This window comes from Poecilia mexicana, unplaced genomic scaffold (genome assembly GCF_051168715.1).
Source record: "Poecilia mexicana isolate PSO_F unplaced genomic scaffold, ASM5116871v1 scaffold_20, whole genome shotgun sequence".
In the NCBI taxonomy this organism is placed as follows: domain Eukaryota; kingdom Metazoa; phylum Chordata; class Actinopteri; order Cyprinodontiformes; family Poeciliidae; genus Poecilia; species Poecilia mexicana.
Window position 1 is genome coordinate 23,568,532 of NW_028263389.1, and position 18,116 is coordinate 23,586,647.

Sequence of the window (18,116 nt, forward strand, 5' to 3'; positions counted from 1 at the left end):
TAAAGCAGTCTCTGAAACAGTGCTTATACAACTAACTCAGTTCAGTAACTCAGTGCTTAAAGCTAAAACTTTAAGCACTTTTCAGTTAAAACAAGTTTGAACAGCCATCACACTCGTGTCCTCACTCTGTGTAATGGTAACAGTTTATATTAGTTTTTTTTTTTTCATGCTTTAGTTTGTGCAGTGTTCCCAATGCTTTGATGTTAATGTGCAATGTTATTTAATCACTTTTTTAAATACGTTGCTATTATGTTGAGTACAGCTGTTGATTCTAACACGCTCCTAATAATAATCCAGTTCTTTCTGGAGTAGGTCAGTCCAGAGAAGATTTTCTGGTTCGTAACCTGGGTTCGATCGAACCCAAGGGGTTCAATGAGTCGGTCTCAGGGGTTCGGTGGAGCCTCTGCCGCGGAGGTAGACACACTTGTGTAAAGTAGTGATGACAACTTTACACAAGTAAAGGCGTCTTTACACAAGTCGTCATCACGCCTTAGTCGCATCTTTTTGGGGTTGCTACTGCCTCTAGTGGCGTGGGAGTGATAACACAACTAATATAATTACATTACTAAATCAGAATACTGCAAAGTCATTATTAATTTTTCATTCTCTTAATTTAATTAGCTCTACATTCTTATCTAAATGTAACTAATGTTACATTTAGGTAATTGAGAAAATAATCCAAGTTAGATCCAATCAGAATAATTTTTAACTTAGGCTTGTCTGCTGGAGGAAGTGACAAATTGTAAAACACAGAGACAACCAGATGGTGGAAAAACTAGTGAATTGTATTAATATTTACAATATATACAGGTTAGTTAAACAGTTCATGAAGTCCAGAATAGTTCCTTAGTCCAAGGAATTCAGCAGTTTCTTGCTGGTGATGAAAGGAACAAAAAAGAAAATAATCATCCAGTTCTTTCTGGAGTAGGTCAGTCCAGAGTGAAGATTTTCTGGCTGAACGTCTCCAACCAATTCGGAAGAAGTTTCTTTATGTTGATGGGGTGCGGTATTTCTGTGATCCACTGATGGGTTAGCTCGTCAGTCTGGTCGCCATGATACCAGACAATCCGGGATTTATCCTAGATCCTGAAGCAGACTCCTTGAATGGGAATCTACAAAATCTGGCCTGTATAAACAGGCCTAAATAATCAGTTCCACGTGTACATTCATTTTCTTTCAATGAAATGAGTTTACATAATGGTTAAACGTATGCAAATTCAATTTCTCTTTACACAGCAATGGACCTTACCACAGGGTCCGCGTTTCATTGGCTAATGCCCATTTGACGTCACTGCGCAGCTACCACGTGCTTGACCGTCTCACAAACAAAAGCTAAAGTAGTATACACATGCTAATGTAGATTGTGGACTAGCAGACCACAATCTACACAAAGTTTTTGCGACAGAACTCAAATAAGAATGGTTCTCCACTGTCAGTGGGGTATCTGTACATGCGATGTCAGGTATCCTTATCGTATTTGTGGAAATAAAATTCACAGATTTCCCAAATCTGGTACGGAATGCCTAGCTTGGCTCAAAGCTTGTGCACGAACGCATTTGCAGCTCAACCGTCGTAGGATCAATAAAAGGAAGGAGTGTGTGCTGGTGTAAGTATTATTACTTTGCTTTCTTTGTGTTTAGTGAATGGGGATATTTTGAGTGGCCCTGCGACAGACTGGCGACCTGTCCAGGGTGACCCCGCCTCTCGCCCAGAACGTTAGCTAGAGATAGGCACCAGCACCTCCCGATCCCTTTTGAATTTTGAAGCTTGAAATATTGTAAGGTCTTAAGGAGGCCTATAATGTGTGAACAATGACCCCCAAGTCTGAAAAAAGTCAATAATAAGCACATTCATTATGAAAACCTTTTAGCTAAGTACAGCATAATGGCAGTACCGATACAACTTCTACACCTTGAAGCCTGTCTGTTACACAGTCTTACATTAGCTGAACAGATCAATATGCAATGTGTACCGTATCTGACATACATTAAAGATTTTATTTGACCTGAAAAGGCTTTTTACTAAATTGTAATCGTGTTAGCCACGCTAGCACCGCGTATAGTGTGTCAGGCCTAGGAACACAAACATTTGCCAACAACAGAAATCACTGATTTCAAAAGTAACCCTCAAAACCATGAATGTCCGACTTACCCAGCCTTGCAAGAACAATAGGCATCAGTGATCTTGTCCACAGCTATATTTATGCTGAGGGTGTGAGGATCTGCTGTTTTCCTCATTGATCGGTAGCATTTAGCTGCGACGCGCACAATGTTGGAGGCATCGCGTGGCTCAAACACCTTGATGTCGTCCAAAAAAGATGACATGAACTTGTTGGTTCCCCTGTCCATTGTCGTGGCTGATATTTTGTGAAAATCCGGCAGAAAGGCTACACTAATCGACTCAGAAATACTTTGTAGAGAGTCAGTTGAAACGAAAGATGCAATTGTTTACACATAGAAACTAAGCCCCGCGAGGCTTTGTTTGTGAGCCATGCGGCCACGTGGGACTGTCGAGGGGCGTTTCTGGGCGGGGCTTGGTAAGGTCCATAGTGTTCTTCTATAAAGGTAAAGAATGTCAGTTGGAATGTTTCATCTAAGTGATCACCGCGGTAAAGCTAGCCGGCTCTGACTCCAGCCGGCCCAGCACACAATATACAAGTGCGCAAGACATTATGGTACACCCATTTACGTGCTGCTTTCACAATAAAAGCGCACATCCGGTCCATGTTAGAGCTACTCAAATCCGGCCGCAGCATTTGCAAACAAAAAATAATATATGCTGAGAAACTAATACACTAATACTAATATATATATATATATATATATATATATATATATAAATTCCCTTCTCACCCTCCGCGGGTGGTCTCTTTCATCTGCGCAGTATCTTGGCTGTGCCTAGAACTGCACATTTCTGGACTGAGATGTCTGATGTTGTTCCTGGGATCTGTTTGAGCCACTGCGCCAGTTTGGGGGTGACTGCCCCGAGGGCCCCGATGACCACAGAGCACCACTGTGGTCTTCACCTTCCAGGCCTTCTCCAGTTCCTCTCTGAGGCCCTGGTATTTCTCCAGTTTCTCATGCTCCTTTTTCCTGATGTTGTGGTCACTTGGTATTGCTACATCCACCACAACAGCTTTCCTCTGTTCTTTATCCACCATCACAATGTCCGGTTGGTTCGCCATTACCATCTTGTCTGTCTGGATCTGGAAGTCCCACAGGATCTTAGCTCGGTCATTCTCCACCACCTTTGGGGGTGTTCCCCACTTTGACCTCGGGGCTTCCAGTCCATATTCTGCACAGATGTTCCTGTACACTATGCCCGCCACTTGGTTATGTCGTTCCATGTACGCTTTCCCTGCCAGCATCTTGCACCCTGCTGTTATGTGCTGGACTGTCTCAGAGGCCTCCTTGCACAACCTACACCTTGGGTCTTGTCTGGTGTGGTAGATCTGAGCCTCTATTGCTCTGGTGTTTAGGGCCTGTTCCTGGGCGGCCAGGATGAGGGCCTCTGTGCTGTCCTTGAGTCCAGCTTTCTCCAGCCATTGGTAGGATTTCCTGATATCAGCCACTTCAGTTATTTGTCGGTGGTACATCCCATGGACATTCGCTGAGCACATCGTCCATTGAGGCTTTGTCCTTGATGTATTTATGGATCTTGGATGTTTCATCCTGGACAGTGGCTCTCACACTCACTAGTCCTCTGCCTCCTTCCTTACGGCTTGTGTACAGTCTCAGGGTGCTGGATTTGGGGTGGAACCCTCCATGCAGCTTCCGAGTCTTAACGTCCGTGGCCTTTATCTCTTCCATTGGCCAGCTAATTATTCCGGCAGGGTATCTGATTACTGGTAAGGCATAGCTGTTTATTGCACGGATCTTGTTCTTGCCATTGAGCTGGCTTCTCAGGACTTGCCTTATTCGTTGGAGGTATTTGGCTGTGGCTCCTTTCCTTGTGAACTCATCGAGGCCCCTTCTGTGCGGACGATCTTCCCTTCCCTTCCTTCCTTCCTTTGTTTGGCAGTTTCGAGTGCTTCAGGTATGGGCATCGTCCCTCCTTGTTATCTTCTAACCGTCTTTATATATATATATATATATATATATATATATATATATATATATATATATATATATATATATATATAGAGTCATTTTTATCTTTTTTCCCTAAGTTGCCGTGCCCATTGCTGAAAAACTCTCTGTTTCCAAAGACTCCTACCACTTCTGGGTGACAGAGGGACAACTCTAGAACAGAACCAGAAAGTTGCAACCAGATCTGATGTGTAATTTCAAAATAAAAGCCTATCAAAAAAGTCATTTTTTTATCTTTTCCCCCTAAGTTGCCGTGCACATTGCTGAGAAACTCTCTGTTTCCAAAGACTCCTACCACTTCTGGGTGACAGAGGGACAACTCTAGAACAGAACCAGAAAGTGGCAACTAGATCTGATGTGTAATTTCAAAAATAAAAGACCATTAAAGTAGTAGTTTAGATCTATTCCACCTAAGTTGCCGTGCCCATTGCTGAGAAACTCTCTGTTTCCAAAGACTGCTACCACTTCTGGGTGACAGAGGGACATCTCTAGAACAGAACCAGAAAGTTGCAACTAGATCTGATGTATAATTTCAAAATAAAAGCCTATCAAAAAAGTCATTTTTTTATCTTTTCCCCCTAAGTTGCCGTGCACATTGCTGAGAAACTCTCTGTTTCCAAAGACTCCTACCACTTCTGGGTGACAGAGGGACAACTCTAGAACAGAACCAGAAAGTGGCAACTAGATCTGATGTGTAATTTCAAAAATAAAAGACCATTAAAGTAGTAGTTTAGATCTATTCCACCTAAGTTGCCGTGCCCATTGCTGAGAAACTCTCTGTTTCCAAAGACTGCTACCACTTCTGGGTGACAGAGGGACATGTCTAGAACAGAACCAGAAAGTTGCAACTAGATCTGATGTATAATTTCAAAATAAAAGCCTATCAAAAAAGTCATTTCTATCTTTTTCCCCTAAGTTGCCGTGCCCATTGCTGAGAAACTCTCTGTTTCCAAAGACTCCTACCACTTCTGGGTGACAGATAAAAACGTCTGAGTGTTTTAAGAAGAAGGGGAGATGCCACAGAGTGGTAAAAATGGCCGTGTTCCAACTGTTTTGGCATTTATAGACATTGTGAAATTTTGACTCAACATATATCTCCTGTAAAATGTTACATTTACTCAGATTAAACTTTTGATCTGCCATCTATGTTCTATTACAAATAAAATATTATATGTTGCCACCTCCACATCATTGCATTCAGTTTTTATTCACAAATTGTTTAGTGTCACACCTGTTTTGAAATCTGGTTTGTATATAAGTAGTACATGTATAGGAGATTATAGAAAAATCTGTATATAAAAAAGATGATTGAGTGAGGCAGCTCTTTACATTTTCTACTTATTTGTGTATATAAAAATAAAAACGTATTATTTTAAAGGGATTTAATTTTGAAATTATAGATCATATGTGTTTGATATTTTCTGGTTGTCTTGTAGAGGTGTCCATCTGTCACCCAGAAGTGAGAGAAGTCACTGGAAACACAAAGTTTTTCAGCAATGTGCAAGGCAAATTGGTGGGAAAACATAACAAATGACTATTTTGAAATGCTTTTATTTTGAAATTACACATCAGATGTAGTTGCCACTTTCTGGTTCTGTTCTAGAGGTGACCCTCTGTCATCCAGAAGTGGTAGGAGTCTTTGGAAACAGAGTTTCTCAGCAATGTGCACGGCAACTTAGATGGAAAAGATAAAAAATGACTTTTTTGATAGGCTTTTATTTTGAAATTACACATCAGATCTGGTTGCCACTTTCTGGTTCTGTTCTAGAGGTGTCCCTCTGTCATCCAGAAGTGGTAGCACTCTTTGGAAACAGAGAGTTTCTCAGCAATGGGCACGGCAACTTAGGGGAAAAAGATAGAAATGACTATTTTGAAATGCTTTTATTTTGAAATTACACATCAGATCTGGTTGCCACTTTCTGGTTCTGTTCTAGAGGTGTCCCTCTGTGACCCACAAGTGGTAGCAGTCTTTGGAAACAGAGAGTTTCTCAGCAATGTGCACGGCAACTTAGATGGAAAAGATAAAAAATGACTTTTTTGATAGGCTTTTATTTTGAAATTACACATCAGATCTGGTTGCCACTTTCTGGTTCTGTTCTAGAGGTGTCCCTCTGTCATCCAGAAGTGGTAGCACTCTTTGGAAACAGAGAGTTTCTCAGCAATGGGCACGGCAACTTAGGGGAAAAAGATAGAAATGACTTTTTTGATAGGCTTTTATTTTGAAATTATACATCAGATCTAGTTGCAACTTTCTGGTTCTTTTCTAGAGGTGCCCCTCTGTCACCCAGAAGTGGTAGCAGTCTTTGGAAACAGAGAGTTTCTCAGCAATGGGCACGTCAACTTAGGGGAAAAAGATAAAAAATGACTTTTTTGATAGGCTTTTATTTTGAAATTACACATCAGATCTGGTTGCAACTTTCTGGTTCTGTTCTAGAGGTGTCCCTCTGTGACCCACAAGTGGTAGCAGTCTTTGGAATCAGAGAGTTTCTCAGCAATGTGCACGGCAACTTAGATGGAAAAGATAAAAAATGACTTTTTTGATAGGCTTTTATTTTGAAATTACACATCAGATCTGGTTGCCACTTTCTGGTTCTGTTCTAGAGGTGTCCTTCTGTCATCCAGAAGTGGTAGCAGTTTTTGGAAACAGAGAGTTTCTCAGCAATGTGCACGGCAACTTAGGTGGAATAGATCTAAACTACTACTTTAATGGTCTTTTATTTTTGAAATTACACATCAGATCTAGTTGCCACTTTCTGGTTCTGTTCTAGAGTTGTCCCTCTGTCACCCAGAAGTGGTAGGAGTCTTTGGAAACAGAGAGTTTCTCAGCAATGTGCACGGCAACTTAGGGGGAAAAGATAAAAAATGACTTTTTTGATAGGCTTTTATTTTGAAATTACACATCAGATCTGGTTGCAACTTTCTGGTTCTGTTCTAGAGTTGTCCCTCTGTCACCCAGAAGTGGTAGGAGTCTTTGGAAACAGAGAGTTTCTCAGCAATGGGCACGGCAACTTAGGGACAAAAGATAAAAATGACTATATATATATATATATATATATATATATATATATATATATATATATATAGTATTAGTTTTGTATTAGTTTCTCAGCATATATTATTTTCTGTTTGCAAATGCTGCGGCCGGATTTGAGTAGCTCTAACATGGACCGGATGTGCGCTTTTATTGTGAAAGCAGCACGTAAATGGGTGTACCATAATGTCTTGAGCGACCGCGCTCAAGACACACAATATTGTGTGCTGGGCCGGCTGGAGTCAGAGCCGGCTAGCTTTACCGCGGTCTTAGACCGGTGTACGCCCAAGCTCAAACAGGCTAGGGAGGCTAGTGCTAGCATGCTAGCTCCCGAACACAACACTCACCAGTTCCCATTTAACAAACTGATCGTTACAATGTTTGGCTGAACATTCACACGTCTTCAAGTTAAAAAGGCACACGATTGAGGGATTCACAATAGACATTAGATAACTGCTTTGAAAACAGACCAGAAGCCTACCTGCATATCAGCGTCTGACAGCGTCTCCTACCTAGGGTGCTGATCAGCAGCCATATAAGCAACAGCTGTCAATCTAGGACGCTGACGTGCAGCTGTCACGTGATTTTAAAACCTCGCGAGAACAGTGTTCTCGCTTGGTTTAGTTTTTACTGAAATTAAGGAAAGGAGGATTTTTATGTTTAATTAAATCTTTAAATAGAATAAATAAAACTAAATCTAACAAATGGAAAAATTAATGGAAAAATTATCCTTGTTACATAAACAAGACCTTAAAGTGGTTCCAGTTTCTCTCGATGGCCAACCTGTTGAAACTGTGGCAAATTTCGGTCGTTCCTGGACAGTCAGCTCAACTTTGCTGAAAACACTGACTATATTTTGAAGAACTGTTCTCAGAGACTCTACCTTTTAAGAAGACTTAGTGATCATGGGGTGACCCAACTAGACTCTAGTTGGGGCACCCCTATGTCTTGGGGGGGATCATTTTTTATTTATCACTACAGAAGGGTTCAGTGAAAGTGCATATGCAACTGGTGGGTTCGGTACCTCAAAAAAGGTTAAGAACCACTGTGTTAGAATGAGCTCTCCAATGCAAAAGTTCCTAAAAAGAGATGGATCTGCTGGAGGGGTAAATATTGTTTCCACTTTGGTATTAAATCTGGTTTAAATCAGTTTCCTAAACTCGCCTTTGGAAACATTGTGGCTGTGTTGCTAGGTGACAGAGCGGGAGCTGAAGTCAGGTGGCTCCCACCTCCAAGTGACGGAGAAGAACAAGAAGGATTACATCGAGCGAATGGCGAAGTGGAGAGTGGAGAGAGGGGTGGTGCAGCAGACGGAGGCACTGGTCAGAGGCTTCTATGAAGTGAGCATAAGTCCTCACTAAAACACCACAACTCAAAACCAAAGGGACACACTGTAAAAACACACAATCCATAACATTGTTTTCCTAACTGTAGACATTAAACTAGACTAAACTGCTACTGTCAGGATGCTACGATACTACTTCTATTTGCTAAATGTCATAATATTGAAAAAAGTCATTTTTTTGTCTGTCTTCAAATCCAAAAATATATAGACACTGAGATAAAAATTATTTTAGGCATATCGAGGAGAGCCCTGATTTTGATTTGCTTCTTCCTCTCTGACTGGTCTTTCTGACAACGTTGGGATGTTTTTTTCTCCTCAATTAACAAAAGATCTATTTAAATGTGTTGTATATTTTAATACAGTATATTTAAGTATTTGGTTTCAACTTGATGAATTTTTGCTGAGGACTACAGCATTAAGGTTCTGTGGGGAACTAGGGTTGGAGATAAATGTCTCATTTCTAAAGTTTACACATAATCGCTATGTATTAAAATCAGGTCAGTAGAACTTAAAAACTGGGAGCTTAATCAGTTTTTAAGTGTGGAGGGAGTGACAAAGGAACCAGAGAATCTAATCAGAGACAAATGAGAACAGCTGAAGGAGAGGCCAGGCAACCGAGAATGAGGTGATAGATAACAGCTGCAAAAGCAAAACAACTGGCAGGCTAATGGAAGACAAAAGACAAAAGGGAACTAATATAAGAAAAAACAATCCTAAGCACAAAGGAATAAACTAAAATGAGGAGACACTGAAATGATCAAAAAAGATTCACAAGTGAAGCTTCAAGTTCAAACGCCTACAGATGGTAACAGAAATATAATTGAGTTAAAATTCTGAAAGAGTTAGGGACTCCATTTAAGCTTTTAAATATTGATAAAAGATTGATCAAGTAGTTTGTTTTCTTCTGGAAAAACAAAGTTGGTCTGTGCACATGATTTGGATTTCAAAATAACTAACTTTTAGGGAAGTTATTTGTCATCTGTGTGAGATTGAGCATATATTTCACTGTATTACATTAAAGTTGTTAAAAAAAAAAACTAAAGAAAATTTCAAAAGGGTTATTATTCACAGCTAAACTTTGATCAGGAAAGTGACAAATTGATCCTGAATTGCTCAGCTTCCAGCCCAGACTATCTCCGCTGTGCTCCTGCTCAGGTAGTGGACTCCAGGCTGGTGTCAGTATTTGATGCGCGGGAGCTGGAGCTGGTCATTGCTGGGACTGTGGAGATCGATCTCAGTGACTGGAGGAGCAACACAGAGTACAGAGGAGGTCTGTGTCATCTGTTCAGTTTCACTTCCAGATTCCAGACAGGATATGTGCAACTCAAGTCACATACTTGACATTTAGGCCTAGACACACTCATTGGTTTGCTTTGTTTTTTGTGGTAAAAAGTAAGAACCCTGTTGTCAATGTTGGGGGATGCATAATAAATTTGGGGTCTTGCAGCATCCTCTTTTTTTCACCGGTTATTGCATGCAAGACCATCAGTATGAACAAACAATAAAACTGGAACTTATTTACAAAATAACAAAGTAAAACAATAAAATTAAACAAGAACAACAGAGTGGTATGAAAAATAAAATGTTCAACTGTAACAGAACCACAGAGGTCAAAGATGGGATGGTGCTGAGCAGCATCACAAAAAATGATCGGTTTTAAAACATGTTAATAATGTTTTTTGTACATTCTGATGAATTTTTTATTTTTATTTTTGTTGTTTTAGTGAAACAGGGGTTTTATGTTTTGAGAGCTTTACATCAAGTTATGTTGTTCCCTTATTAAACCTACCTAAATTGTTGCTTTGATTTTTTTCATGCATGTTTAAGAAATCCTTGAATCTGCCACAGCAACCATTCTGGGGTGCTTAAACGCTTGCTCTCATAAAGCTGTTATGACGTGCTGAAGGCAACATGTTGGAAAGACCAGGAGCTCCTTAAAGGGACAGAGGCCAATTTTAATATAGTTACTTGTTTGTGCTGTAAAATTGTACTATGTGCATAGAAACTATATAATACTGTCCCTTTAATCTGGAATCACAGATTAAAGGGACAGTATTAAAAGATATCTTTTACCAAAGATATCTTTGGTAAAAGTGGAAGAAAACAAAATAAGAATAGGATACAAATAGAAACAGGATAACTTAGAGCATGTTTCCTGATGTTATTTCCTTTTCCTTTCTTCTCTGCTGGTGTGTCCACTATTGGGTGTATTTCTTAACTCACCAGCATTGAGATGCTGCTCAGAACTGTAGAATATGTTTTAATGAAATATTCAAAACAAGGGATAATTTTGAATTAATCATTGAATTTTGGTTAAAAAAATTACCTTCTCTATAGTGTTAATGCTTCCTTTATTTGAAAGTGGTATTATTATCCATCAGTTTAAATCATACTTTATTGTTTTCAATAGCGGAGTCAAGTTAAGGTGGAATAACTCTGATAGTCTGAGAAGGAGAATTGAATCCCCAGGAGTTACAGCATGTCCCTGTATTAACAATTAGTGTCCTGTCCCTTCAACCAGGTTACCATGACGGCCACATTGTAATGCGATGGTTCTGGGCAGCGGTGGAGAAATTTACCAATGAGCAGCGTCTCCGCCTGCTGCAGTTCGTCACAGGGACGTCCAGTGTGCCATACGAAGGCTTTGCATCTCTAAGAGGATCTAACGGCCTCCGACGTTTCTGCATTGAAAAGTGGGGCAAAGTCACATCACTACCCAGGTATGTCAACGTTAAAAAAAAAAGTTACACCAAAACATCCTAATTTGCACAGAACTGTGAAGACAGCATCCATTGGAACTAACTTAGTTTGTCTGCAAAAAAAAAAGAGTTGGTTTGGGTTTTAATTAATCTTTAAAATATTTTGTTTAAAGAACATATCTTTTATAAAAGCTAGGCACCGCAGCTTTACCTAAATATATTATGTCTGAGCTGGACTGGTGTTTGGTTCAGCTGAAGCACTGCTGCTTGCAGGATGAAAAAATCCTCTCATTCAGAGAGACTTGCTGACTTCTGATCACTTTAATTGTCCCCACTGGGAACTGAAGAATAGAGCATCAGCAAGAGAAAAACCCAAAGCGGTCATTTGGTTTCACTCTGAGCTATTTGATCAGTTTGTTTTCTGAAATCTTAGGGGTGTGATTTTGAGAACGGTGAAGCATCATGTACGTTCTTCTGAATGAATAAAATACCTCATTCCTAGCTGTCACCAACACCAGTCACTGTGTGTATTTCACTTTCTCTCTCAGGGCTCACACCTGCTTTAACCGCCTTGACCTTCCTCCATACCCCTCATACACCACTCTGTATGAGAAGCTGCTCATCGCTGTGGAGGAAACCAGCACTTTTGGCCTGGAGTGACCCATAGGAATCAAATGCTTTCACTCTGACTGGGCCTGGAAGCTGAAAGGAGAGCAGCCCATGTTAGCTCCCAGTCTCATAAAGATTTGTAAAGTGTAACAGACATTTGGTGAATTGGCCTGGCTCTTTGTACATCACTGTTGGGTTCTCTGTGTTCATCTATTAGTTCACTAGAAGGAGGTTTCTGACTGCAGCCATAGAACGACAGTTCTAGTTTTATTAGTGGTAGTGAAACACCACACTGACTTTTCAAAACTTATTAAGTCTATGTTTGTATGAGGGAATCCAAGATTCCTATTTGCATGAACCAAAGTGGATCAGCCTTCCAAAGTACCAAAATGCTCATGGTAACAAATAGTAAATGGAAAACAGGCAGATATAGTGTATATAACTGGAAAACAACAAAATAGTTCTCAAATAAGACTTCTACAAATCTAAGATTGTTGACATTGCCTGACAATGTGTTTGAATGTACCATTAATCTAAAAAAAAGGTGATGATAAATTATAATAAATTATTAATAATTTTATAGTTTACACACACACACACACACACACACACACACACATATATATATATATATATATATATATATATATATATATATATATATGATACTTTGGTAGTAAAATTGTGAAACTCCGAGCAAAAATAGGATGAAAAAATGACAAGATTGCTGTTCATAGCTACATTTCAGATCATCAGATTTTACTTAGCAAAAACTTAAGAAACTACAGAATTGTGAACACGCTAGTAACAGATTGCTCCTTTAAACACAAACTGATGAACTCTAACATTTTAAATGAATTATAGCTAAGTTCTTGGATCAAGAGAAAACCTCATGCGGTTTATTGTTGAAAATGAATTGGCAAATAGAATCTGAGAAGGAAAAGTTGAACCTTGACTCTGCCTTAGCAATATTATATAAATTTTGGACCAACATATATGCAGCGCTTCAGATTTTTATATAAAAAGAATACCTGAATTAGTGTTCATTTTATTTCAGTACTGTTACATAACAGAAATAATCCACTCAACAGTGTAATTAGAATTATGCAGCCATTTAAAATGCCATGAGTTTATTTAGATCTTTCCAAACAGAGATTTGTTGCTATTTAAACTATGGAAAGATTAATTTATCTTAAAAAGCTAATCAGATATAGACAAAAATTTAACCTAAAATAAATCTGGGAATATTCTAACATACCTTTAGGTTAAAGCCATTCACTCAGATTCTCTAGTTCTGCTCTCAGTGAACAATCACATTTGTGTTTTAGGTCTTGTGAGTGTACCAAGAAATTGGTACACTCTGGAACCAGAGATGATGTCATCCTTCCAACATCTCTGGAAGGATGACATCATGGCCAAATCCTTCTACGTGGAGGTTCATTTGTCAGTTTTCATTTAGGAGAATGAATTCTTATTTTCTCTGATACATTGTACAGTTCTCGCTAAAAATTCTCCCCTCACAGTTAAAACAAAACTCAGTATTCAATGCTGTCTATCAGAATTTCTGATCTTATTTTTTTTCTGCGCTCAAATTTGAATTCTTTCAAAAATGTGTCTTCTGGTTCACACACACACATCCTCATAGCTGTGTATTTTAATAGGGAAAAACATTCATACAATAAAAGGCTTTTATTATATCACCCGTTACAGTTCATTTCAGTGGATGATTACAAACTCAACAAAAACAAACTATTTAGCTTCTGATCCTACAAAGAACTGGCATCATGCAGGAAGCTCTATATCTGGACATGCAGCTTTTCATTCTGGATCTCTAAGTGTAACTGGAAATATCAGCTGGAGAAGACTTCATCTTTGAGAAAATGGCATCATTAAGGACAGTTGTCCTCCACAACAGTCCTCTAATCACTTTTAAAAGACCATGATGTCATTAAATCACCCATCATTTCCAACTAAAGGGCTTCTGAGACCTTCTATGGAAACTTGGGGGATCACATCGTCCAATAAGCATGCGCTCCACAGTTTGCCGATGACTGCTTATGGTCCTATCACAAGATGTCATTGGGGGATTTCAGAAACCCACCAACCTGCTGAGGGATACTGCAGCTTTGAGCTGCTCTGGTTCTGCTGTTTGAATAGGAACTGTCATGTTCTAGTCTTCCACAGATGACTGCTTTATCTCAGACTGCCGTCGCTCTCCAACTTGTCACTCATCATCATATCAAGTGTTTTGAACTGTTGCAAAGCAGCATGCAAATGTCCAAAGGCTCAAGATTAATGGACACACTTCTAAATCACTATGTACCGGAGCTCCAGGACAAACCAATGTAATATATGCAATAATATATGACTCCAACATGTACCACAGTCATCTTGTCTCTGATGGTGACTGACTGCAGACTCCTGTATTCATCCCCTAGTTTTTGCTTCCATGTTTCTCTGAGTAATGAAACTGTGCCTCAGTAACTTACTGCCTCAGACATGGTGTGTGGGGTTACTGGGTTTCAAACCTGGCATTAGATCATTTTTGGTTCAGATATTTGTATGCTTATTTTTGTTTGTGTCCTCTCAGTCATGTGGACTTGGTATTCTAGAGAGTGCTTGTTTTATACATCATGTCTGATTAATATCATTTTGATGCTTTAACAAACCTAAAGACATCAGGAGTCTTTGAAATGAAGAGGTAGTAAACTTACCATTCTACAATCATTGGTGCATATTTTATATGTAGTAGAAAAAGAAGACCTGCAAGAAAAACTGTTCAAATTGCAAATATCTGTCATTTTCATTGCTGAGATTTTTCTTGCCACAGAAGTTTACATTTCTTCGTTATTTTCATTGTTTTTGATTAGTTGAATTTCATTGTTTGGTTGATTTTGTTTTCTGTTTAAATACACTATATTGTCAGAATGGTTTGCTTTTCTCCCTTTTCACACACATGAAATTGGAGTGACACCCCATTTTCATCTATGACATAATTTTGGCTAACCCTTTGTAGCAGTAACTGCTGCAACTCCTCTTGGAGGGTTTCCTCAAGTTTATCGTTTAGTGACAGAGAATATTCAAAGATTAAAAATTAAAATAAAATAATAATTAAACTTAATCTGTCCTTCCCTAATGCTGAAATTGTAGGATTCTACAAGGAGACTGAGTGTCTTGGATGTCCCTGTCTGGCTGGATCTTCTGGAAAACCACTTGTAGATTTATTGGACAGAGTCCACATTTTAAGTTTTCTTCCTTGACTTGGTGATGTAGATGGCACCTAACCTGTTCACTTTGTTTGGCTCCATTCCTATCGAGACCTGCTGATTCAGCACCATATGGTCATTCACTCATCACTTTGATAGTAATCATATACACATATGCTATTCTGTTTTCAAGATCATTTTAAAATCACAACTTCTTTCATCCACAATCCAATAATTTTGGATATATGGAATAAATATGCAGTTATTTCTCTAATGATTGCATATTGTCCTTTAACAACAAAGGGGCAATTTATATCTTAAGTTATAATCATCATAGTCACAGTTTAACTTAATGCAGCCTCTTAAAAGAAACAGAAATTATTAATTATTTGTAATCAAATTCATAGTTGCACACCTCTTGTAAGAGTAAACAATGCTAATCCATGATTTTTACTTCCCACTTTTATTTATTCAATAAAGTGACAGTCTATGCATGGAATTAAGTTGTCTCACCTATCTTTGACAGATGTTTTGCATTAACTATTGCTGTTGGCAATAGTTAATATTGCTGTTGGCAATATTAACTATTGCCAACAGCAATAGTTAATATTGCTGTTGGCAATATTAACTATGGTCACTTATTCCATGAAGTCTTATAATCACTGTTCTTGAGTAAATCTAAAGGTTGCACGAAATTTGGATATCCATAGATATTGACTTTATAGAAAGTTGGAGAATTCTCCACAGTATATCTGCTGACCCAACTCTGATTTTATCTGATTTATGGCTTCATAGGTTCCCAGTAACTTCCATTTTGTTCTAATATTAGTGACAGTTGACATCAGAATATTTAGTGACAAAAATTCAGATGGACCTTATTACACAGGGGCTGCCCTTTGACAGTAACACAGTGGAATCCATGAGGTGACCCACTTTTTCATGTTTGTAGACGCAGTATGCTTTTGTGATTAACTTTATTTACATATGAGAATGGAAGTAATTGGAACACCTGAATTCAGAGATTTATGCAAACAATTTTGGCAATTTATATATTTCATACTACTCTGAGTTGTAAAATGTAAATTGGTCCAAATCACATAGAAGATATTCACTCGCTGTAATCTACATTTTGAAAAGATCTCCATAAAACTTATGCAGTAGGGTAGGGTTATTACCAAGGAGAATCCATTTTAACATAGTTAAGTGTTTTTAGGAAGAAAAAGCTGATTTTTGAAGGCGCATTGCTTGAGAATCATAATTTGTGATATTATTCTCTATCTCTAAACAGTTCTTACTGGAGATGAAGGCCCAAACTGACAGGCATGGATTGACAAGATGCACTGTGGTTCAGTCACTGTGCATTTCCCTTTAATTAGCTAACCCAGATGTAATTATCATTGTAAACTGTTTTTAAACAATTGTAGACCCAGGGTGGAGAGGTGGGGGATGGACAATTGGACCACATCACCCAAATCAGAAACCAGCGCTGTAAAGTATAAGATATGACATAAAATCTTTTCACCATCATCTAATTTTAGACAGAATCAGATACATATTCAGATAAGCAAAAGATTGGCTTAAGAATGAACTGGTATGTCCACAAGAGGCCAATCAGAGGGCATCAGTGACAACATCTGAACTACACCAGCTGAGTAACCTACAGTTGCTGGAGCCATAGGCGTAGGAAGCGGTTGGAAAGAGTCACATTCGTCCCCCCCAATAATTTCACCGCTGTTGCGAAGAATTTTAAAATCTTCCACTCGCGTGCTCTTATTTTGAAGGCGCACAACAGCGCATTCAGCAGAGCGATTCCTCCCCCTCCCCCCTTTGAACGGCTCAGAGTAAAGGCAGCAGCAGACGTAGTCAGAAACTCCGTTTGAATGAGGTAAACGATCTGTCAGGAATTTTGCTAAGAATATCGCTCGTTTATAACATCTTGTTGTCAGTTTACTTTCATATATAGAACTAAATCTTTTAGGTTAAGCCGTTTTAATTCTGGGATAGTCACATGTCCAAAATTTTACTGCTAACTTTGTTTAAAAGTTAGCTAGTCTAGTCACAATGATTTAGAATGAGACTGAAACAGCAACGAAATTTTTATTATTTAAAGTGAGCAACATCTTACGGAGCCCTCCAGGGGACATGGGGAATTTTTTTTCTTTTGCGTTCCCTCGCAAAACTTTTGCGTTCCCTCGCAATACTTTTGCCTTCCCTCGCAAAAGGTTTTGCGTTCCCTCGCAATACTTTTGCGATCCCTCGCAAAACTTTTGCGTTCCCTCGCAAAAGGTTTTGCGTTCCCTCGCAATACTTTTGCGTTCCCTCGCAAAACTTTTGCGTTCCCTCGCAAAAGGTTTTGCGTTCCCTCGCAATAATCTACTGATCAGTTCATGCGGCATAATTGATATTATAAGCCTTTTTTACGGTGGAAGCCGTACTTTCTGCTTTAATACAAGCTTATAAGGTTTTTCCATGGACTATTGAGTTATTATCGCGGGGTAATAAGTCATCTGATTGTGTCTCTATTGTGTTCGTGTCTGAAAGGGCTGCTTTCTGTGCCGTTCCATCTGAGCCTTAACAGACATAAACATGCAGTAAATAAATCGATTTTCAATCAGTTTTTTGCACCAAAGCGTTAATAATAATAAACACGTTTTATTATTATAAAACACAGCAAACTAATGGTGGTAGACGGCCGCACTGGATTAACTCGGGGAATCTCATCTGTCCGTGTATCAATCAACTCCTAACCTCTTCTTTGTTCTGTCACAATTATCGATTTTTTAAATTTTTATTATGCTCCAAACTTTGCGAGGACTGACCCCCCAGCTCACCCGCTGCCTCACACACCGAGCCAGCAGCGTCACCTTCCCATTCATACTTCATGACAGTCACTCCCACATCGACACGCCCACCACCAGGTGTCAAAGCCGCTGCTCCTGTCATATCAATAATTACTTATTTCATTCATATGGCTCTTATAGAACCTCAGTGAAAACGTGTTTATTATTATTAACGCTTTGGTGCAAAAAACTGATTGAAAATCGATTTATTTACTGCATGTTTATGTCTGTTAAGGCTCAGATGGAACGGCACAGAAAGCAGCCCTCCATTCAGACACGAACACAACAGAGACACAAT

General features: G+C 39.0%; 1 protein-coding gene across 1 annotated transcript in view; it reads left to right on the plus strand.

Moving 5' to 3' along the window:
* The window catches only part of hecw1a (HECT, C2 and WW domain containing E3 ubiquitin protein ligase 1a), a 129,379-nt gene extending 117,025 nt beyond the window's left edge, over nucleotides 1-12,354 (plus strand). Inside the window, exons 25-28 of the mRNA XM_088001485.1 lie at nucleotides 8,313-8,459; nucleotides 9,620-9,734; nucleotides 10,986-11,184; nucleotides 11,712-12,354. Coding sequence (XP_087857611.1) covers nucleotides 8,313-8,459; nucleotides 9,620-9,734; nucleotides 10,986-11,184; nucleotides 11,712-11,823 — 573 coding nt within the window. The 3' untranslated portion in view covers nucleotides 11,824-12,354. The remainder of the gene's footprint in view (nucleotides 1-8,312; nucleotides 8,460-9,619; nucleotides 9,735-10,985; nucleotides 11,185-11,711) is intronic.
* Nucleotides 12,355-18,116: the final 5,762 nt, after the last annotated feature.